At 39.7% G+C, this 24,385-nt stretch overlaps 1 protein-coding gene across 1 annotated transcript in view; it reads right to left on the bottom strand.

The window, feature by feature from the left end:
- Positions 1-24,385, bottom strand: part of ern2 (endoplasmic reticulum to nucleus signaling 2) — a 60,435-nt gene that overhangs the window by 34,172 nt on the left and 1,878 nt on the right. Inside the window, exons 2-4 of the mRNA XM_052020727.1 lie at positions 3,829-3,943; positions 2,358-2,391; positions 1,044-1,116 (exon numbers count right to left, since the gene is read on the bottom strand). Coding sequence (XP_051876687.1) covers positions 1,044-1,116; positions 2,358-2,391; positions 3,829-3,943 — 222 coding nt within the window. The remainder of the gene's footprint in view (positions 1-1,043; positions 1,117-2,357; positions 2,392-3,828; positions 3,944-24,385) is intronic.

Below are 24,385 nucleotides of genomic sequence, written 5' to 3'. Positions count from 1 at the left end.
ACATAGCCAGGCCAGGCTGTGCTAAAAAAAGAATGAAAAACAGCGCCAAAATTAGATGCATGATTTACAGCAGAAATTGCCAGTTCTTGTACAGATAAAGAAAGTGAGTTAGCTAAAGTTGTAGAATTCAATATAGAGTCTGGAAGGTGGTAATATGCCCAGATGAAGTGCTGTTTTTCAAGCTCATATTGGGCATTTGTTATAACATCATAGGAAGTCACAAACAGGTAGGTTAGAGTGGGAGTGGGATGGAGAATTAAAGTGACAGGCAACAGGGAGCTATGAGTCTCCCCTGCAGACTGATTGTAGGTGCTCAATCTGTGTTTGGTTTCTCAGTGTAGAGGAGACCACATGTGAACACTGGATATAATACATTAGATTGGAAGAAGTGCAAGTGAATTGCTGCCTCACTTGGAAAGACTGTTTGGTTCCCTGGATGGTGGAAAAGGAAGAGGTAAAAGGACAGATGTTTACACAAAAAAGTGCTGTAACCAAAAATGACACAAGGATTTTTTTTGTTAGCTAGTGTTTAGAAGTTAGGGCTATTGTAGCATTGTATCGTAGCATTCCCAAAAGTGCTGAATATGTACCTGAAAGGAAAGAATTTGCAGGCTTATGGGAAGAGGATGATGGGGTGGGATTCGCTGGTTGATGCTACATAGATCTGGGAAAAATTTGATGGGCCAAATGTCCTCTTTGCATGCTTTAACATTCTGTGATTAGATAACTAACAAAGGAAGGTGCAGGGAGCTGACTTAATGGACCAAGAAGCCTCTTCATCTAAAAAAGATTCTATTGTTCATATTATATAAGGTATAAAGCTCAAAATAAAAACAGGACTATATTGTGTCTGTCCTATTAATGTATATTAATTAGTAATTATAAAAAGTTTGAACTTTTCTTACATAGTTTGGAAGACTTTGTTAAAAATAAGCTTGAGGATATGGTGCAGATATCACAGGAGATAATACCAACTGTAGCTGAATAATATCCTCAGGATTGAAACTTATTATAAAGGTTCATTAAAATATCCTACAACTTACCATTAGCCCCTCCTTAGCTGTTCCTCCCATGACATAGAGACTTCCGTCATTTGGATCTGGAAGAAATGCTGGCCTACAATCAGAACAAACAAGTTTTTGTGTAAAACTGGGATCAATTTGCGACGATGTAACAGAGAAGAGTGTTTGAATAAGTAGCATAAGCTGGTAAGCAAAAAATAAACACAATTAATTCAGTTTCAAATGACACACATAAACTATTTATAAGATGTTCAATATCCTTCAATACAACTATCAACTTGCATGCCATTTTAATATTTTTATGTCATCACAACCAGACTTAATAACCTATTCAGTGCTGTAACATCTAATGGTTTGAGTGTTCTTTGGTAGCACTACAAACAATTGTTCAAAAATTGGGTACATAAACCAGAAATAAGAAGTCTCTGATGTTCAGTGGTTATTTTGAGAAACGGCATTAGCAATCATTAGTGACTTACTGATGGCTTGTCAAGATTAGGTGACTTTTCAAAATAATACTAGCACTACATTAGATGGTGACACACAGAAGCTCAGCTAAAGAATGTGCTGCTTTACACAGGGCGGGTGAGGGAGGAAGCAGGACTGGTGAGTGAAATTTTGATCTTGCAAATGGAAGATCACTTAACTGGAAATGAATATTGTACAACGGGGGCAGAAAGCACAATGACAAAAATGAACACTAAGGAGCTCTTAGAAGTTAGCTTCAGCCACAAAATAAAGGGAAAGTCTAGATATCAACTTCAGAAACAATCTAGTATTTTTGAGAGAGGAGCTAAAACCAACACAAAAGGGCAAAGGGTGGCTAATTTTGGACTAGGAAAAACTATGCATGGTCATCACATAGAAAGAGCCAGCATGCACAATGGCCCCAAAACTTCACAATGCTCTCACTAAACAAGCAGGGCACCAGGAACAGAACAAACATTAGGCTGAGTTCTTTCAGACAGCTGAAGGTGAAATTAGAGACTCCGCAGAAGGCTCCTGAAGAAATACTGGGACAGCAAGAAATAGGTTGAGGAATCAAAGTTTGCTTTACGAAGTGGTACCTAAATTGGGAGGTGGGAAGGTTGTTAATAAACTGGGAACATAATACTGTCACATTGTCCTGAGGCTAGCTGATGTATATTTGAAGTACCTGATTGGTCCCTTACCTGCAATTGGGAATTTTTATTTTAAAGTGTATTGTGTAGTTCCACATTACCTGTTTTTGATTGTGTGAAATTTGAGTGAGCCACCAGACCTTAAATTTGTTAATAAAGACTGAACAATTTCCCATCTTTAGAGAGCCAGTATTAATTTTTAATAGTAACTTACTCAGCCAGGTAGACTGGAACCTGAATGATTGGATCTGAAACATAAATTATAAATGAGATTCAGTGCTATTTGAGGAAAGAGCAGTGTTAATCACAGATCCAAAAACATGGAGCCTACAATAGCATCTACAATAGTACTGACACTGTAACAATACTAAACACAAACTCAGGAATATCTCTATTACTCAATGGCAGCAAGTTTAGATTTGAATAGGACAGCTAGCTATCTTATATCTATTCAAGCAGACTGAGATTATTCTCCAAATCCGTTGGGTTAATTGACATTGGAGATTTGGTGAGATATGCAACTCACTTGCCAAACATTTTACACTGCAAGAGTGCCCACAAGGAGACACACATCAAAGTTTTAGGATTCTAGATATTCAGATATTGTTCAATATTCAGTTAATTTAAAGCGCGGGGCAGACCACTGAAGAGGGAAACCATCATGCTGGTCCTAAAACTGATGATTGGTCTTATAATCAGAGATGATGTAATTATATCAACCTAATTAAATCTATTTAACATTACCGTTTGTTCCTTAGGGACTTTCCATGACAAGGGGAGTGGGTAAGTTTAAGAGGTTTCCTTTGTCATGATGTTCCTGGCATCGTATCAGATTGCTTCTTGTCAATGCATAGCATCTGATTTCACTCAGTCTATAATTTGCATTATTTTGAGAGAATTACCTTACATTCACTTACCACTTTTTGCACATCGACCAAATCAAACCCCATAGGTATGAAATTAGCTGGACAAGAAAATCTATATTTGCTCACTACAGAGAGGGCCACTGCACCTGCATGTTCCTTGTCTTATTAAATAAATTCTGTAACTAAACATCACGAGATTCTTGGTTTCGCAACAGATGTTGTTTATTTTTAGCCGGCAAGAAAGTCAGTAAGTCAAAACCTTAAAAAAACCAACAGCACTTTGCTTAATATCAGCTTCTTTAATATCTGATTTCTTGCAGAAGCTAATGGATGATCAAAGGTGCTAGTGAGCTGTGAAAGATCTTCACTAAGCATCTATTGTTTTATGTTGGCCCAGGCCCACAGTGTGCAATCTGAACTACAGTAGTGTTTCTAAACAGAAAGCTACAGCTATGTCCATATCATACTGTCTTATAATACCTCTTCATTTATTCCCATTATATTGCCCAACAAAATAGCTAAATCCCAATGTGGAAAAGTCTCATTGTGACAAAGGACATTATTTATAATGAATAAAATTAACTCTGAATTAAGACCGACCTTGTAACATTGCAAGTACCATAAGAATAAGGTTGGCAGTATTCCACTAAGCTATTTCACCCTGGGATAATATGGGTCAAAGTCTCAAAAAGCTATAAGGGAGGGGAAAAAGTTCATTATTAATTAGTTACACTCAACAATGACACAACGAATATTTGTTAAAACAGGGCAAATTGTTCATCTTACACAATGTTACTTTAATTTAAGAAACAATTTCACCTTCTTTTAAGGTCCATTTGATCTCCCCAGTCCGTTTACTGACAGCATGCAGGTTCCCATCAAGTGTGGATATAAACAGCAAGGTTTCTGGGAGAGTCACTGTACTGGCAGCACACTGGTAAAAACATAACGGACAATTATTGTCAAAATTCAAAGGAAAAATAAAGTAAATCAGAATACAAATCTATGTCCATCTTTGTCCTATCTAGGCTGATTTTTTCTCTCCAAGCCTGATGAAATCAAACAAAGCACGTTCACTGGCAAAAAATTTACTTGTCACCAGCTCCAGGATGCCTTATTCAATTCAGTTTTTATCTTTATTTGATCATTAGGAATAAAATGGCCTGGAAAATAATGAATTGGGAAAGAACATCAATATTCAAAATCAGACAATAAAAAGTTAGAATAGTAGTGTTCTTTTCCTCATCTCAGGAGAGGTCTTCTCAGGAGAGCTGTCAGGAAAGGTCTTCTCACTGACTGAACTCTACTGTGACAGAAAACTGGACTTGAAGTTGGCAACTAGGTCAGATCGCTGAAAAGTTCAATCAACAAAGGCCAGAGCACAGACTACTTGTTTAACTCATGATCTGGAAATATTATGATGGTAGGCAAGGGAGAAAGAGGCAAGTGGACTGTTAAACATCCATGAAATGGGAAAAGAAATAAAACACCCGGTGCTCAAAGGTGTATTTCTACAATTAAGTATTGTTAGAACATAGAACAATTACAGCACAATTCAGGCCCTTCGGCCCACAAAGCTGTGCTGAACATGTCCCTACCCTAGAAATTACTAGGTTTACCCATAGCCCTCTATTTTACTCAGCTCCATATACTGATCTAACAGTCTCTTGAAAGACCCTATCGTATCAGCCTCCACCACCATTTCTGGCAGCCCATTGCACGCACTCACCACTCTCTGAGTAAAAAACTTACCCCTGACATCTCCTCTATATCTACTCCCCAGCACCTTGAACCTATGTCCTCTTGTGGCCACCAATTCAGCCCTGGGGAAAAGCCTCTGACTATCTACCCTATCAATACCTGTCATTATCTTATACATCTCTATCAGGTCCCCCCTCGTCCTCCATCTCTCCAAGGAGAAAAGGCCGAGTTCCCTCAACCTGCTTTCATAAGGCATGCTCCGCATCCCAGGCAGCATCCTTGTAAATCTCCTCTTCACCCTCTCTATGACTTCCACATCTTTCCTGTAGTGAGGCGACCAGAACTGAGCACAGTACTCCAAGTGGGGTCTGACCAGGGACCTATATAGCTGCAACAATACCTCCCGGCTCCTAAATTCAATTCCCTGATTGATGAAGGACAACATACCATATGCCTTCTTAACCAGAGTCAACCTATGCCGCCACTTTGAGCGTCCTATGGACTCAGACCCCAAGATCCCTCTGATCCTCCACACTGCCAAGAGTCCTACCATTAAGACTATATTCCGCCAACATATTTGACCTACCAAAATGAACCACTTCACACTTATCTGGGTTGAACTGCATCTGCCACTTCTCAGCCCAACTCTGCATCCTATCTATATCCTTCTGTAACCTCTGACAGCCCTCCAAACTATCCACAACACCCCCAATCTTCGTGTCATTCGCAAACTTACTAACCCACCCCTCCACTTCCTCATCCAGGTCATTTATAAAAATCACAAATAGTAAGGGTCCCAGTACAGATCCCTGAGGTACACCACTGGTCACCGACCTCCACTCAGAATACGACCCCTCAACAACCACTCTTTGCCTTCTGTGGGCCAGCCAGTTCTGGATCCACACTGCAATGTCCCCTTGGATCCCATGTCTTCTCACCTTCTCCATAAGCCTCGCATAGGGTACCTTATCAAATGCCATGCTGAAATCCACTGAATTCTTTATTACTGGATTAACAGTCAGGGTCCTCAGGTACTTTGGACTTCCCAACCACTTACCTTGGTTAGAATAAAAAGATAAATAATTCCCTCAATGCTGAAACTGAGAGACAAGATATCTTTATTAGTCACATGTACATCGAAACACATAGTGTTTTGCATCTTTTGCGTAGTGAAATGCATCTTTTGCGTAGAGTATTCTGGGGCAGCCCACAAGTGTCGCTACGCTTCCGGTGCCAACATAGCATGCCCACAACTTCTTAACCCGTACGTCTTTTGGAATGGGGGAGGAAACCGGAGCACCCAGAGCATGCAGACACGGGGAGAATGTACAAACTCCTTACAGACAGTGGCTGGAATTCAACCTGGGTCGCTGGCACTGTAATAGCACTATGCTAACCGCTACACTACCATGCCCGCCCTGCTGGGACACACATTGCATTATTAGCCATCAGATGGGACCTACAAAAGAAATGTTGACTGTGGTAAATGTGGTATCTTGCAGAACCACTGTTGCATACAGGTGAAGGTCGATGTATATTTTTTAAAAGTGACGCAATTTCCTTCTTACTGCAGGACACTTATTTACATTGGGGCATAGATATGTGAATGGCACCTATTCTCGAATATTTTGGTTAAGTGACCAGATTTTCTTATGTGGAGGAGACAAAGAGCATTGGCAAATTGACCAATGGTGAAGGCTGCCCCATTTGCTCTTCAGCACAGTGCAAGAGATGCAACTGAACCAGGTATGTGAAGCTCCATTAATTCATGTAAAATGTCAGTAGTTTAAAAAAGACCTCCATTTTAATTATTCCAGGGACATCTCAGAATCTACCCAGAATCTTTTCAAATGGCTGTCTGATGGTACAGCTAGCAAACTAAGGGTCACAAACAAATTCCATTGTGGTTTATAAATAAATGATTATGATGATAATGAGTTATTGTTGTGGTCACCAACACAACTTCCTTACTACTTCATAACTGATGCACATGAACCAGTATACACTGCATCTCATTTCTAATAGAACTGCTGAACTAACCAAAGGATGGGTTTCCAGATCTAGTAAATTAGCACAAAAAAACATATGTATAATTTTAGGAGTTTGCCTCAAATCTAATTCAACCAATTGACATTCTCTTTGCTTAAGTAATATTTTTCCTTTTTCTCTCATCGTTGCTCCCCACCCCTTTTCCATTATTTCCCAAACCCAATTACTCATTGCAGATGTAGGGTACCACCCATTGCTTCTTTGAACAAATCACCATTATTCAAATGCAACCTTGACAACAGGTATTAGCAAGACAGTCAATGGAAGGAAGCAGCACCACAGGCAGGCTCAATCTTGTTCTCATCTAAGAAGCATATAATTGTATCAGAAAAGGATTTGAGATTCTAAAAAGAAAAATTAGGATATTGACTATGTAGTACATGAAGTATCATAGCTTCTGCTCGGATTCAGCTGGCACAAGGAAACACAAGGATGGTCTTCTGTTTTATTTTACAGTAATGGACAGAAGTACTGAATTAACAATTGCTATTCTATCATTAACCATCTGGATGCTGGCATGGCAACAAGATTTATGACATACCACCTGTCAGGTTATTTGTTTAAATACCTATAAATTCAAAGTAATGTGGAGAATGGCAGGGCAATTTCCATTAATTATAAACATGAGTGATTGGGTCTTTTCAACCCTAAATGCAAGGGCAAGTAAGGGCACAATCACAATATCAACAGCCGTAGATACCTGCTTCATGAAACAATAGCTGGAAAGCTCCAAAACCAAGGAAGCATTGCAGCTTCCAGTCTCAGTGTAGCAGTGTTTCTATTTGCCTCTAGGTAATCCAGTATCACCCCCACAGCTAGTATTCCATGTGAATGTTAGCTGCCATTGTTGGCGAGAATCCACTAGTGCCATCTTTTAGCAAGTACAACACAATTTGAGCATACTAATGTAGTAACAGCTTGTTTGTTCCAGAATGTGGAATACAATGGTCCACTATAATCACTCTTGTTCCAGATTCAATCAGATGTCATTTAATGAAAAATTTCTCTAATGAAAAACTGCATTAATCAGTACTGAAGAATTATGTATTATAGAGTCCATTACATATATAAAAACGATTCAAGAAAACAAAGGCATAGATAAAACATAAGCTTTAGACTATCAGAAATTGTGGTCTTCTCAACTACTTTTGAGTTTTTTTTTCTGTAATGAGAGGAAAGGAACATTGATTCAATCCCAGACAAGGTGAACTTCAATCATCTGCCTTAGGACAGATGTTGAACAGAGTCCAAATAAAAGAAAGATTTGTATTTATGCTGTATCTTTTACAATCTCATGATGACCCAATGTGCTCAACAAACAGTGAAGTGTTTTTGTAAATGTAATTTTCAATGTAATGGAAAGTACATGGAAATTTCTGCCAATTTTTCTAACAGCCAACTCCCATTTGGCAATTCAATTCCATGCTACCTTTGGCCGCTAACTAGTGATGACTGTGACTCACAAAACATACAATGAAGATAATTGTGAGTGTGGTTCCTGTCACTAGATTGTGCAACAATGATGAAGAACACCTGAAACTTTATTGCGCCAACCATACTGTAAGTTTCTCTTTTCTTTAAAGAATGAGTTAAACTAATAACACTAGACTATCACTCTGACCTTTGTACCTCAGCACAACATTTTGTGCATTGTGCAGCTCAAGTTGATGGTCATCAATTCCTTAATTTTAAAAAAGTGATCAGTCAATTATTCTGATAGACCTTTCATTGTAAGATCTGAACTGCTGCATAACAATGCGTTTTTAGCCTCTCATGCATAATAAAATGTGAAATCAAACTTAATAATCATTAACCAGGCACTCTCAGGGAAATAACAATATGCCAATTAACAAGTACAACTCTTAAGGTGCATTTTTTATTACTAGAAAAATATTAATCTCCTTAAGAACAAGATAGGCAGTATACCACACCCACACCTGGCTCAACAACGAAAAAATACTAGTACCACTTTCAGCACTGAGGTAATGGAAACTTGCATTTTAAACTTAATTCCTTCATATTTTAAACAAGATGTTAATAATCATCAGAAAGTGGAGTCCTTTGGTGCAAAATTCACTTCTGCCTGTACACCCGATATTTGGTTATCTGAACTCTGAGAACTTTGAAACTGACTTCAGAACTAATTTTCATTTTACATTTTGAAAATTCATACTATAATAAAAGGAAAGTATTTCCTAACTAAAGTAATTTTTTTTTAGTGACTAAGGACTACCCATCTGATAGAGGTGATATACTAAAGAGACAAACCAGGAAATTAAAGACCTGCTAGTTTAACAACAGTTGTTTGTGAAGCTATTTGAACCTATAATTTAGATGCAGTGACTAAGTAGCTCGTGAAATTTGAGCTGATTAAAGTGCCAATGTGGATTTATAAAAGGTAGGTCATGCTTAAATGAATATTTCAAGGAAGTAATAATGAGAATGTATGGAAATGAGTATGTACTCAAACTAAAAAGACTGTGACAAGGATCTAAAATGGGGCCTCATCCATGAATTATGTAAAACTGGAATGATTTTTCATCTCCTATGATCTTTTGATATTTATTGCTTGCAAGCTAGGAACAGAAGGTTCACAAATTTTAGGGTCCATGTAAATTCATCACTAAAATATATCAGAAAGACTAAAATAAAACCAATAAAGCTAATGGAATTTTATACTTTAAAACTAGAGGACTAGAAATTGGAAGGGAAGAAGTTATACAATTATACTGATTCTGGGTATTGCATCTTAGAAAGGTATAAGGGCTTTGGAAACAGTTCAGGGGAGATTCACCAAATAACACCAGGGCCTCAACATTACATTATGTGAATACAGAAGTTAAGGGAAGACTTCAATGAGGGATTTTGGATTCTGTAAATAACTAACTGGAGAAACTTAATCTAGTGGTTGCGTAATCTTCGCTAGGGAAAGTAAATTTAAGAGCCAGGTTATTCATGAGAGAGATTTGAAACATGCTTCCATAAAAACGTAGAAGAAGAACTGGAGCTCTCCCACGAAATGCTGTAGATACCACCTCAATTAATAATTTAAAATATTAGATTTGTGTTGGTCCCGAACATTAAAAAAAATAAAGAATTAGGATACAGATCAAGCTTAATCTCACTAAGCAGAGAAAGAGATGCAAGGGACTGAAAGGCATTCGCCTGTTGCTACGTGCAGCGTGAGAGAGTCAAATAGACCCAGAATTTGCAATGATGACAGATCTGGTATGAATGACAAACACAGTACATTTCTACACAGAGTGTTCATTCCAAGAGATCCACAAGGAAACAAAACATATACTTTCAGAGGCCCACTGGAATTCAGAGGATATACAATGAGACAATCTAAAAGTTGGCTTTTTCAATTTGTTCACAGCATAAAAATGTTGTAATCAGAGTTTTCTTCATTCAAGTCCCCTTAAACTGAATAGCTTTGCTCTTTTCAGAGACTGGCTAATACGCAAGGATACTGCTGTTGGTTTGGAGCCACATACAGACCATGCTGGAATGACGAATTTTGATTTCTTGTGCTAAAGTAGATTTGTGAATCAGCTGGGTTTCTACATCAACCCAGTTTCATGGGCACCCTAAATGATAAAAGAATACTTTAAATAACTGAATTTAAATCCCCAATCATGCTAAAGAAAAAATCTACAGGGGCTGGTATCCTCCAGGATGGTATCCAAGATGACATTCTTTGTGTTTGAGCCTTGACAATGACTATCAGCAGGCTATTTGATTATATCTATTTCACTGCTGTTTCAACCTTACTCTCATCTAACACACAATCCACCATTCAGTGTCAGGTGCAGGAATCAGGATGGATTTATTCTCTTCCCAAATCAAGGGTGCTGAGGCACTTCAAAGTTTTGGAAAAGAAAGCAGCATCTACATAAAGTTACTTCCAGCAGATGCAGCAATAATAGATTGCACCCGCTGAGTTCCTCCAGCTTTTTGTGGATTGCATTTATATAGTGTGTTTAACATATTAACACTTCCTAAGATACTTCAAAGATTACCATTCAACAAAATTTGAAACTAAGCCACAAAAAAAATTATGCAACGTGAGTGTTGTTGAACAGAGAGCACATAGTAGATAGTTCATTGGAAATGGAAACACAGGTAGACAGGATGGTGAGGAAGACATATAGCATGCTTGCCTTCATTGGCCAAGGCATTGAGTATAAGAGTTGGGACATCATGTTACAGTTGGACAAAATGTTGGTTAGACTGCACTTGGGAGTATTATGTGCAGTTTTGATCACCATACTATAGGAAGAATGTGAATAAGTTAGAGAAGGTTCAGAAAAGATTCACAGGGATGTTGCCTGGATTGGAGGGCTTGAGATTAGATAGGCTACGTCTGTTTTCCCTAGAGGGAAGAAGGCTGAGAGGAGACATGATAGAAGAATACAAAATTAAGACAGGCATAGATAGCCGGTGTCTATTTCCCACCGTAGGGGTGTCTAAAACTAGAGGGCTAGGTTTAAGGTGGAGGGAGGAATTTTAAAGAGGATCTCAGCGGCAAATTTTTCACACAAAGAGTAGTGGTACCTGTCTGAGGAGGTGGTGGAGGCAGGAACAGTAACAACATTTAAGAGGTATGTTGGCAGGTAATCAAATGAGCAAGGGATATAAAATTAATACAGACAAGTAGGATTAGCATAGATAAGGCATGATGGTTGGCATAGATGAAATGGGCTGAAGGACCTGCTTCTATGCTGTACGACTCTCTGACCTAAAGCTTGATCAAGGAGGTGGCTTCTGATGAGGGTCTTAAAAAGGAGAAAAAGGACTGACAAATTTAGGGAGGGAATTGCAGAGTTTAGAGCCTTACCTGCTGATGGCATCCATTCATTCAACAGTTTTGAACAAATCAGCCACTTTACAAAGGGTTGGAGACAGATAAGATAAACTTGAAGTATACAGTGTGCACATTTTAATTTCTTTCTTCATTTTATTCATGTCACAAAAGAAGGTGGTAAATATGAACTAGGATTTATGAGGAATGCAAAGGCTGTAGAAAGGATAGGATTCAATACAGAGCAGGACGAAAGAGTTCAGTCAAACTTGGAAAGGTGTTTTATCCATTCTTATGTAAGAATGATTACTCAAAAATTATTCTTTGTTTTAATACCATATTGTCAAAGCACAAGGTATTGACTACAGCTCCGCCTTCAATACTATAATTCCAAGCAAACTCATCACCAAACTCCGAGACCTGGGACTCAACACCTCCCTCTGTAACTCGATCCTTGACTTTCTGACCAACAGACTGCAATCAGTGAGGATAGGCAGCAACAGCTCCAGCATGATTATCCTTACCACTGGTGCCCCACAATGCTGTGTCCACAGCCCTCTCTACTCTACTCCCTATATACTCATGACTGCGTGGCCAGATTCTACTCTAACTCCATCTACAAGTTTGCAGATGATACCACCGTAGTGGGCCATATCTCAAATAACGATGAATCAGAGTACAGGAAGGAGATAGAGAGCTTAGTGACATGGTGTCATGACAACAACCTTTCCCTCAATGTCAGCAAAACAAAAGAGCTGGTCATTGACTTCGGGAAAGGGGGCGGTGTACATGCACCTGTCTACATCAACGGTGCTGAGGTCAAAAAGGGTTGAGAGCTTCAAGTTCCTAGGAGTGAACATCAACAATAGCCTGTCCTTGTCCAACCATATAGATGCCATGGCCAAGGAAGTTCACCAGCGCCTCTACTTCCTCAGGAGGCTAAAGAAATTTGGCACGTCCCCTTTGACACTCACCAATTTTTAATCGATGCATCATAGAAAGCATCCTACCTGGATGCATCATGGCTTGGTATGGCAACTGCTCTGCCCAGAACCACAAGAAACTGCAGAGAGTTGTGGACACAGCCCAGTGCATCACGGAAACCAGCCTCCCCTTCATGGACTCTGTCTATACTTCTTGCTGCCTTGGTGAAGCAGCTAGCATAATCAAAGACGCCACCCACCCAGGTCATCCTCACTTCTCTCCTCTCCCATCAGGCAGAAGATACAGGAGCCTGAGGGCACATACAACCAGGCTCAAGGACAGCTTCTATCCCACTGTGATAAGAGTATTGAACGTTTCCCTTATATGATGAGATGGACTCTTGACCTTACAATGTACCTTGTTTGACCTTGCACCTTATTGTCCACCTGCAATGCACTTCCCTGTAGCTGTGACACTTTACTCTGTATTCTGTTATTGTTTTTATCCTGTACTACCTCAGTGCACTCTGTATTAATTCAATGTATCTGCACTGTGTAATGAATTGATCTGTACGAACGGTATGCCAGACAAGTTTTTCACTGAACCTCGGTACAAGTGACAATAATAAACCAGTACCAATAATCTGAGGGAACAATGAAATTTCATAAGAACCTAATGCTCTCAGAACACAGAGAACTGGAATAATGGAGAGTTCAGATACTTCCCACAGTGCATTATCCAACAATCCTGCATCAGGCTAAATTGCTCTTGCTTGTTTTTCTTTAATTTGTTCATAGTTGAGCTGTCACTAGTAAGGCCGCAATTTATAACTAACTGACCTTATTGTAAGTGCCAGCTGGGCCATTTAGAAGTCTGTTAAGAGTTACCCACAATACTATGGGTGTGAAGAAATGACACTGACTATCCGTAGGCTATCTGATTGCTGTTATCACAGGTGATCCTACTATACTTTCATCTAACACATATATCCCTACCAAGTAGTCAGTGGCAGGAATCTAGTCTGATTTATTCTCTTCCCTAATAAAGGGTGTCCAGGCCATAATATCCATGTTATACTATTCTGGGCTGAATTCCATGTTTTTTTCATGAGAAAATTACATCTACATAAATTGATTTCTAGCAGATGATGCAATAATAAACTATATTTATATGAATCATACCATTCCAAATAGGGAAAATAATTTTTCTTTCCTAAAAGGATGTAGGAGGACCAGATTTTTTTTTTAAAATAACAACTCAATAGTAATGTGGTCACCATAAATGATACCGACCTTTTTCTGCAGATTTATCTTATAAATAAAATAAATTAGTGTAAAGGAGCGCTTGTTGGTCAATGTGGACTCAGTGGGCTGAAGGACTTGTTCCTGTACTGTATGACTCTGTAACTTTATTAGTTAAATGAAAATCCTTCAACTGTTATGATGGAATGTAAACATTTATATTTCCATGAACATTAGTACATTCTTCTGCTTTACTAGTTTTGTAGGAACCAATGTGCTCCCATATCCTTTGCATATATTTTAGCTTAATACAAAGGACTTTAAGTTCTTTACCCATGGAGTACTTTTGGACTAGAGTTACTGTTATAAGAAACAGGCAGCCAATATGCATACAGAAAACTCTCACAAACTTCAGTTTGATCAGGCCCAGTATGTATGGAATTTTCTTTTAGTAATGTTGGTTGAGGGATATACATATATTAGCGAGCTGAAACTGTGAAGATGAACGCAGAAGGAACATTGTAAGTTGGTTGTGATGACACTTTATTCATTGGGAAGCTTCAATTTTAAGTATCCAATTCCTCTGAGCATCTAAGTTGTGCCAGGGAGTATTTTACATCAACCTAGGAGAGCAGTGGAGACCTTGGTTTAACATCTAATTCAAAAGATACAACATTTGATAAATTCACAAGATTGTCCACTAGTACTGTTAGAAGCCACAGCATCACTGATGTACATAGGCCTGAAATTCATGCTGTTTTTTTTTCGAACCATTCCATACTATCCTGGGCTGAATTTTTTGCTTTTTTATTTCACCATCCCATACTATCCAGAAATGCTATATACATCCCAGTAACATCTGAGTCAAAATCAGACACAGCAGAAATATTTGGCTTCTTCACTACAATCTAGAAAAGTTTTCCCTACTTCACATCTAATTCCTTCTGAAAAAGTGCTGCTGCTGCTAGCTCACTAGATAAGTAAAGACTGGGATGATCTTATTTAGTATCACCCAAAAGGAGTAACTTCATAGATGCTTCAGTTAATTGCATGCTAGCTAATAACACACCTGCTGTCAGACCATGTAAATGACATTCACAGTAACAACTAATCTACTAACAAATACATACGGTTCCAGGACTATCCATTGTATGAGACCGTATCAACAAGTCAGATGGTTTTCCATTCATGAGTTCTCTATTGTCGTGAAATACATTGAATACATTGAGTACAGATCACCAATGAACAATGAGCACTGTAGTGCAGAATATTTATACTGGACTTGCAACCTAAAGGTTGAGAGAATTCAATTCCATAATGACTATCAGTACATCTGATGGATTAGTACAATGAAAAATTTACATGCAACCTTCCAGATCATCGTGCAAACTTTGCTGATTCATTAATGATTAGGAACCCAGCACATCTACCCTGTTCTGCCACATACTTACATAACACTTTTCATAACATCAGGCACATTACCAGCAATGTGAAGTGCAATGGTAATGCTGAAAGCACTGCGAGTCTCTCCATCAGGAGTATATGGATGACAACCTTAAGCAACAGAAGGAGCATGCAATAATTCAGTCAATGGACCCACACATCCCATCAAGCTCCATCCAACCCTCTCCTGGCAGCCTGCAGATCCTGCACTGGATTCATTTGTTACCTGACAACACAATGAACTGTAATGGAAGCAGGTCCTCAATCTTGAGGGTCTACCCAAAAGGTGTAGTCAATGTGCAGTACGGAAATATGTAGTCATATTACCATTTTTTAATTGGTCATTATTTCATTGCTTTCACAGAAAACAATGGCTTTTGTGGTTCACTCTTACTGCTAAGTATAGACAGAAGTTTTTCAAAGGAATGGCTTGCACTATTTCTGAGCAACTAAAGATAAAAACAAATATAGTCATATGATTTTACCCAAACCCAAGGTTAAATAACATTTTGCTTCAATAACTTAATTATTCACACTTATATTTTATTAGATAAAAGTGAACTACATTGTTTAAAGAGCAGAATTAGAAATTTTGTTTGTCCCTGTAAATAAATCATGGAACTATTTTACTTAATGATTGACTTGCTGTTTTATATAAAATGCCAAAGAAACTCCATATTCATGGTATTGTTCAAACTGTGTAACTCTATAGAAAAGAAAACAACAATCTTTCTACTTGCCTGGTTTCCAGACTATAGGTGTAGCTCTCTCCACAAATCACTAGTTTAAGGCTAGGCAGTCCGCTTCAAACATTTTCAAAGATACCATCTATATTGACCTGCAGGTGAGTAACCACAGATCTATCAACTACAATCAAAGTACAATGAAACCAGCAAACTAGTCCATATCTACAAAAGGTATCAAGTTGTCCATGTCTAAGTAAATGCCAATAACCTAGTTTCAGATCACATCCTTTAGGATAATATGTATAGATTTAAATCTTATACTTGTTTAACTCAAGGAAACTGTTCCTCATCAAATAGGGGAGCATTTTATTATATTCTACCCAGTCAACTGGTTGATAAGTTGTACATCTGGCAAAAATAACGACGCTGGTCCTCCTTTCCAGTCATTTTTTTAAACAGACCATTTAATATTTCAAACAAATTGTCTTCCTATTTATAGTTAAAAAAACAAGCAGAGAAGCCAACTGCAGGGTTTCCTAAACTGGATATTCAAGTCCTAACCATGCCATCAAAGGCAGCAAAATCATGGTCTATGCTGAATCTGTACTTATTGTACCAAGTGGGCACCAACTTACAAAATGATGATCTGCTTTTAATCACAGCTGGCAATAAAAAGAATAAAAGATTTTAATCTATTCCTATTATCCTTGAAAGGGCTGTGGAGATATAAAACTAGATTATTGGTTGTTGCTCAGGAGACATGGTCAATTCAATATCTTTTGTAAATATGGACTACTTTGCTTACTTGATTGAACCTCGATTGTAATTGATAGATCTATGGTTCCTCAGTTGCAGAGTGACATTCATGATATCTTTAGATTATGAAGTAGACTGCCCAGCCTTCAAGACTAATGTTTTGTGGAGACCTATTGTATAACCTGAAATTCTAGGTTACGTCCAAAAAAGCAACTATCTAAATTATGTGCCATAAAGAAGATTTTCATGTCATGCCTGGGGGAAAGGAAGACATTGTGTGCTAAAGACCGCCTTGCTGGAAACAATACTCCATTGTTTTTTTGATGCAACATGAAGTTACTTTTTTACATTGATATTTAGCATTTCACCAAACATTGTTAATGAGAGCAAATTAAAAGGATGCAAGATGCAAGATATTTGTACCTTAATGGAGCATGGTCTCTGAATCTCATACTTTGCAACCTCAAAACTGTTAAACTCTACCTCTCTAGCTTTCAACTCCCTAGTACAATATGCAGACATTTAAACCCAAATTGGCATCTCTAATTATCAGTGATTAGTATTTCAATTCCCTGTCTACACCAATGGTGCTGAGGTCGAGAGGGTTGAGAGCTTCAAGTTCCTAGGAATGAATATCACCAATAGCCTGTCCTGGTCAAATCACGTAGATGCCACGGCCAAGAAAGCTCATCAGCGCCTCTACTTCCTCAGGAGGCTAAAGAAATTCGGTATGTCCCCTTTGACACTCCCCAACTTTTATTGATGCACCACAGAAAGCATCCTATCTGGATGCATCACAGCTTGGTATGGCAACTGCTCTGCCCAGGACTGCAAGAAACTGCAGAGAGTTGTGGACACAGCCCAGCGCGTCATGGAAACCACACCTTCCCTCCTTGGACTCTGTCTTTACCTCTCACTGTTTTGGTGAAGCAGCCAGCATAAGCAAAGACCCCACCCAGCCGGGTCATTCCCTCTTCTCTCCTCTCCCATCGGGCAGAAGATACAGGAGCCTGAGGGCACATACCACCAGGCTCAAGGACAGCTTCTATCCCACAGTGACAGTACTATTGGACAGTTCCCTTATATGATGAGATGGACTCTTGACCTTACAATCTACCTTGTTGTGACCTTGCACCTTAATGTCTACCTACACTGCACTTCCTCTGTAGCTGTGACACTTTACTCTGTACTGTTATTGTTTTATCTGTACTACCTCAATGCACTCTGTACTAACTCAATGTAACTGCACTGTATGATCGGCATGCAAGACAAGTTTTTCACTGCACCTCGGTACAAGTGACAATAATAAACCAATACCAATACCTCACCCATCATAATCTTGCTGGTTTCCTGCACTGGGCCTTTGTCCTTCGATTTTACCATTAAAAAACATATATGATGCAATCATGGAATAAAAACAGAAAATGCTGGAAATATTCTGATGAACAGTCATCGACCTGAAACATTTACTTTCTTTCTCTCTCCACAGATGCTGCCTGATTTGCTGAATGTTTCCAGAATTGTCAGGTTTTATTTCAGATTTCCAGTGTCTGCAGTACGTTCTGGGACCTCTACTTTTTGTGATATTTATAGATGACTTAGATGAGGGGGTGGAGGGCTGGGTTAGTAAGTTTGCGGACGACACTAAGATAGGCGGTGTTGTGGATAGTGTGGAGGGCTGTCGGAGCTTACAGAGGGATATTGATAGGATGCAGAGCTGGGCCGACAAGTGGCAGATGGAGTTCAATCCGGAGAAGTGTGAGGTGGTACACTTTGGAAGGACAAACTCCAGGGCAGAGTACAGGGTAAACGGCAAGGTACTTGGCAGTGTGGAGGAGCAGAGGGATCTGGGGGTTCATATTCACAGTTCGTTGAAAGTTGCCTCACAGATGGAAAGAGCAGTTAAGAAGGCCAATGGGATGTTGGCTTTCATAAGTCACGGGATTGAGTTTAAGAGCCGCGAGGTTATGATGCAGCTTTACAAAACTCTAGTTAGGCCACATTTAGAGTACTGTGTTCAGTTCTGGTCGCCTCATTATAGGAAGGATGTGGAGGCATTGGAGAGGGTGCAGAGGAGATTTACCAGGATGCTGCCTGGATTGGAGGGTATTGAATATGAGGAGAGGCTTAAGGTGCTAGGGCTTTATTCACTGGAAAGGAGGAGGATGAGAGGAGACATGATAGAGGTATATAAAATATTGAGAGGAATAGATAGAGTAGACAGTCAGCGCCTCCTTCCCAGGGCACCAGTGCTCAAGACGAGAGGTCATGGCTTTAAGGTTATGGGTGGGAGGTTCAGGGGAGATGTCAGAGGGAGGTTTTTCACCCAGAGAGTGGTTGGTGCATGGAATGCACTGCCTGGGGTGGTGGTGGAGGCAGATACATTGAACAGGTTCAAGAGCTTGTTGGATAGGCATATGGAGGAACGTGAGATAGAGGGATATGCGGGAGGAAGGGGTTAGGTAGTGTGAGGGTGGTCTGATGGACGGCACGACACGGTGAGCCGAAGGGCCTGTTTTGTGCTGTATGGTTCTATGGTTCCTTCACAACTATTATGTTATTGTGATTGTTTTGTTGAAGTCAGGGGTTACATCAGAAAATAGGACGAGTAAACTCAGCTCCCAATGCTGAGGTAAAGATCCAAAACAGGAACAGGAGAAAAATATCCTAGAAAGGGGTTTCCAGCCAAAAAAAACCACACAAATCAAGCTCCTGTTATAAACAAAATACATAGGATTGTGCCTAAAATGGAAGACATCTTCTGGGCATAAAATTCAAATGAAAACATAGACATGGGAGAAGAAACAGGACCATAAGAAGGCAGCAAAATGCAAAGCTCATTCTGAGTAAGTAGCTTAAAACCAGGCAACCATATGATGTTGCAGACCAACAGCAATAAAAGAACTGTGTTCCAGTACTCCAGCCCTAGCATATTTTCAAGGTTCAATAAGGAACATAGAAGAGCATACCCACACTATTAGCAGGCTTACTCTAAAATGCTCCACATTTTTAACAATGGAAAAAGGGATAAGTGATTTCACAACAGATCAGATCAAAGCTCTGCAGTTCTACAATATCTAATCATAATGGCAGTGTATTGTTAAACAGCTAACAGGAGATAACTCCAATAACATTCCCATTCTCAATGATGGCAGAGCCCAGCAAGCAAGTGCCAAAGGCAAGGCTGAAGCTTTTGTGCTAAGACTCCAATCCTCACTGAGGCAGCCTTCAGCCTACTTGATTCACTCATTGGCTGAGAGCACACGGTACACCAAAGGCTTTGTGAGGCCTGAAAATATCTTCAACAGTATAGACAGGATATGTTTCAAAACTAGCTGCATCTCTAGCCAAGATGCTATGGGGCAGCTACAATACAAGCATAGAACTGATAACATGGAAATATTTCCCTGTCCACAAAAATAGGATAAATCTAATATGGCTAATTCAATCTACACTCTGTATTACAAAGTGATGGGAAGTGTTATTGACACTACTGAGATACAGTAGAATAGCAGTTAAGTTACTCTAGAGACCTGGATGATTGATCAGGAGATGGCACATAGGTGCAGCAAGTAGTACTGCTGCCTCACAGCTCCAGCCATCTGGTCCAGTGCTGATCTGGTGCTGTGGGGTTTGCACATTCTTCCTGTGGGTTTGTCCCAGATGTTCCCCTTTCCTCCCACATTCCAAAAGATGCTGGTTGATAGAATAATTTGCCACTGTAAATTTCCATAGAGTAGGAGGGTGGTAGGAGAATCAAGGGGAATTAACAGACGTGGCGAGAGAGAATAAGTTACTGAGAAATAAGTTGTGGAATGGGATTGATCTGAAAGTTAGCATAGCTTCAGTGGGCCAAGTGGCCTCTTTCTATGTTATAAGGAGGTATGAGAAACTGGAAATATTACAAATATTAAATGAAAGAGTTCAAGACCCAACACAACAGTTGTGAAATTTAAATTCAAGTATTTAAATAAATCTTGTATTAAAAACTAACATCAGTAATGGTGATCACGGAACTACGAGATTGTTGGAAAAACATGGACATTTCCAAGGAACAAAATTTGGAATCCATACCTGGTTTGGCCGTATGGGTTTTAAATGGTAGTCTAGCCAGTGATGCCCACATCACATCAGGAATAAATAAAAAGAGTTCAAAAAATAATTAACTATGTTTCTCTCCACAGATGCAGACTTATCTGCTAAGTATTTCCAGCATTCTGCTTTATTTTTACAAATATGTAAAAAGGAAAAGATTATCAAAGTTAATCCAGTTCCTTATAGGTTTGGATGGGAGAAATTGTATTTCAGAATAAAGAAACGACAGCATAATTACACAAACTTTGTGTTTGCCTTCACAGAAGACATAGAAACTCTCTTGGAAACAATGGAGAACCACGGGTCAAGAATGAGTGAAGAGAAAGAAATCACCATTAGTTAAAGAAAGGTAAATGCAGAAACTAATGGTACTGAAAGGCAATAAATTTTCAGAACCTGACGACCTGCATCCTGGGATTTTGAAGGAGACAGCTACAGAGACAGTGGATGGACAAGTTGTTAATTTCCAAGACTGTATAGATTATGGAAAGTTTCCTACCGATTGGAAGGAAAAGCAACTGATGTGGTGTATTTGGTCCTTTGAAAGGTCTTTGATAAAGTGCCACAAGAAGTAATCGTGAAACATAATTAGAGTGCATGATATTGGAGCTGATATAGTGGACAGAAAAGAGAGTGGAATTGAACAGGTCGTTTTCAGATTGGGTTCCATGGGCATTGGTATTGGGGCACTAGCTGTTCACAAACTACATTCATGATTTGGATGACAGAATCAAGTTTACTGATGATACAAAGCTGGGTGGCAGTGTGTGCTGTCAAAAGGAATCAGAGGTGTTGGCACTCAAAGAACCTGGCACATGAATTACTCATAGAGTCAAAGAGAGATACAGCCCACTGAATCCGCTCTGACTATCAAGCATCCATTTCTACATTAATCCTACCCTAACCTATTTTATTAGAGTCATAGAGTAATACAGCACGAAACAAGGCCCTTCGGTACAACTGGTCCATGCTGACCACAGCATCCTCCCTGCTAGTCCCAGTTGCCTGCGTTCAGCCCATAACCCTCCAAGCCCCTCCCCTCCATGTACCTATCCAAATGCCTCTTAAATGTTGCAATGGTACCCGCCTCAACCACTTCTTTTGGCAGCTCATTCCAGGTACTCACTACCTTCTGTGGAAAGAAGTTGCCTCTCAGGTCTATTTTAAATCTCTCCCCTCTTATCTTGTATCTGTGCCCTCTAGTTTTGGACTCTCCAGTCCTGGGGAAAAGACTATGATCATCCACCTTATCCATACCCCTTATGATTTTATAATCTCTTATGAGGTCAACCCCTTATTCTCCTACACTCCAAGGAATAAAGATCCAGCATGGCCAACCTCTCCCTATAACTCATGCCCTCTAGTCCAGGTAGCATCCTCATAAATCTCTTCTGCACCCTCTCAAGCTTGACAATGTCTTTCCTATAACAGGGTGACCAAAACTGTACACAATACTCCAAGTGCAGCCTCACCAATGATTTATATAACTGCAACATAATGTCCCTACTCCTAAACTCGATGCCCTGACTGATGAAGGCCAGCATGCTAAGCATCTTCTTCATCACCCTGTCTACTTATGCGGTCACTTTCAGCAAACTGTGCACTTGTACTCCCACGTCTCTCTGTTCCACAACATTGGTCAGTGCCCTGCCATTCGTTGTATAAGTCCTTCCCTGGTTTGAATGTCCAAAATGCATCACCTCACATTTATCTAAGTTGAAATCCATTTGCCATTCCTCAGCCCATCTCCCTAACTGATCAAGATTTCTTTACAATTCATTGTAACCTGCTTCACTATCAACAAGACTCTCTAATTTAGTATCATCAAACTTGCTAATTGTGCCATGTAAATTCATATCCAAATCATTTACATACATAATGAATAACAGAGGTCTCAACACTGACCCCTGGGACTCCCACTGGTCACAGGCCTCCAGTCAGAGAATCGACCTTCAACTATCAACATCTGCTTCCTATCATCGAACCGATTCTGAATCCACCTCGCCAACTCCCCGTAAATCCCATCGACCTAACCTTCCAGATCAGCCTGCCATGCGGGACCTTGTCAAAGGCTTACTAACGTCCATATAGACAACATCCACTACCCTACCTTCATCTATCCCCTTAGTTACCTCTTCGAAAAACTCCAAAAGATTCAGCAGACATGACCTTCCACGCACAAAACCACTATCCAAGTGATGGTAGATCTTGTCCCTCAGAATTCCCTCCAGTAACTTCCCTACAACTGAAGTCAGGCTTACCGGTCTATAGTTCCCTGGCCTGTCCTTGCTACCCTTCTTGAACAATGGAACAACATTAGCCACCCTCCAGTCTTCTGGAACTTCACCAGGGCTAACGATGAAGCAAATATCTCTACAAGGACCTCCACGATTTCTTCCCTGGCTCCCATAAGGTCTGGGGGTGCAATTGGTCAGGCCCTGGGGATTTGCCCACCTAATGCATTTCAAGGCTGCAAACACCTCCTTCCTCATAATAAGCATATGATCCAAGACCTCACTACTTATTCCCTTATTTCTTTGCCATCCATGATATTCTTCTGAGTAAACACTGAGGAGAATAAGACATTAAAAATCTCAGTATCTCCTGCAGCTCCACACATAGGTGGCCCTGATGGTCTTTAAGAGGACCTAGTCTCTCCCTAGTCACCCTTTTACTGTTAATATAACTGAAGAACCTCTTGGGATTATCTTTAACCGTGCCTGCCAAGTCCATCTCATACCCTCTTTTTGCCCTCCTGATTTCCCTCTTAAGCAAGGTCTTAAACTTTTTATATTCGTGGAGGGATTCATTCGTACCCAGCTGCCTAAACACAATGTATGCTTCCTTCTTTTTCCTGACTAGAGCCTCAATATCTCTCGTCAGCCAGAGTTCCCTGAAGTTCCCTAACACATTCCTCCACCTCTCCTCCACATTTCCATCAACTCACCCTAGGTTCTACCACTCATCTTCTAATGCTCCTGTTTCTTACGTATCATTCCAGCATTGTTTCCATTTTCCCCTCTGTTACTTTCTCTCTCCTGCTTTCATTCATCTCCTTCAGACAAGATCAGGTGTGATACCTGCCTCAGCAGCCATCACTAATATCATTCAATTTCTCTTGGTCTTCATCCTATCACAAACCTCCCAATCCCTTCTCTGCAACTTAAAGCATGTTTTAATTCTTAAATTTGTTTCTCTCCCCTCTCAGATGCTGTCTGAGTAATTACTACATTTTCTGTTTTTATTTAGCTATAAGGAGAGGTTGGACAAACTCAGATTGCTTTGTCTAGAGCATCAGAGGCTATCTGATGGGAGTTGAGAGAAAAACTCTCCACTGGCTGGAATCATACCTTGCACAAAGGAAGATGGCTGTGACCACTGGAGGTCAATTATTTCAAACCTCCAGGTCCAACAACTTTCACCTGTTCCATCAATGATCTTTCCCTCATCATATGTTAAGAAGTGTGGATTATATCTATGGAACATAGATAGTATTTGGGCTTAGACTGCCAAAGTCAAGTAACATTCATGCCACACATATACCAGGCAATGACCATTTCCAACAAAAAAATGACCACCTGTCCTTGGCACCCAACAGCATCACACCACAGTTTTAAGGAAATTTAGCGCTAGATAATAAATAAGATATTAACAGCATTGCCCACAACCCACAAAAA

The sequence above is a fragment of the Pristis pectinata genome, chromosome 8, assembly GCF_009764475.1.
Source record: "Pristis pectinata isolate sPriPec2 chromosome 8, sPriPec2.1.pri, whole genome shotgun sequence".
NCBI classification, from domain to species: domain Eukaryota; kingdom Metazoa; phylum Chordata; class Chondrichthyes; order Rhinopristiformes; family Pristidae; genus Pristis; species Pristis pectinata.
This window is presented reverse-complemented; position numbering and strand designations above follow the sequence as displayed.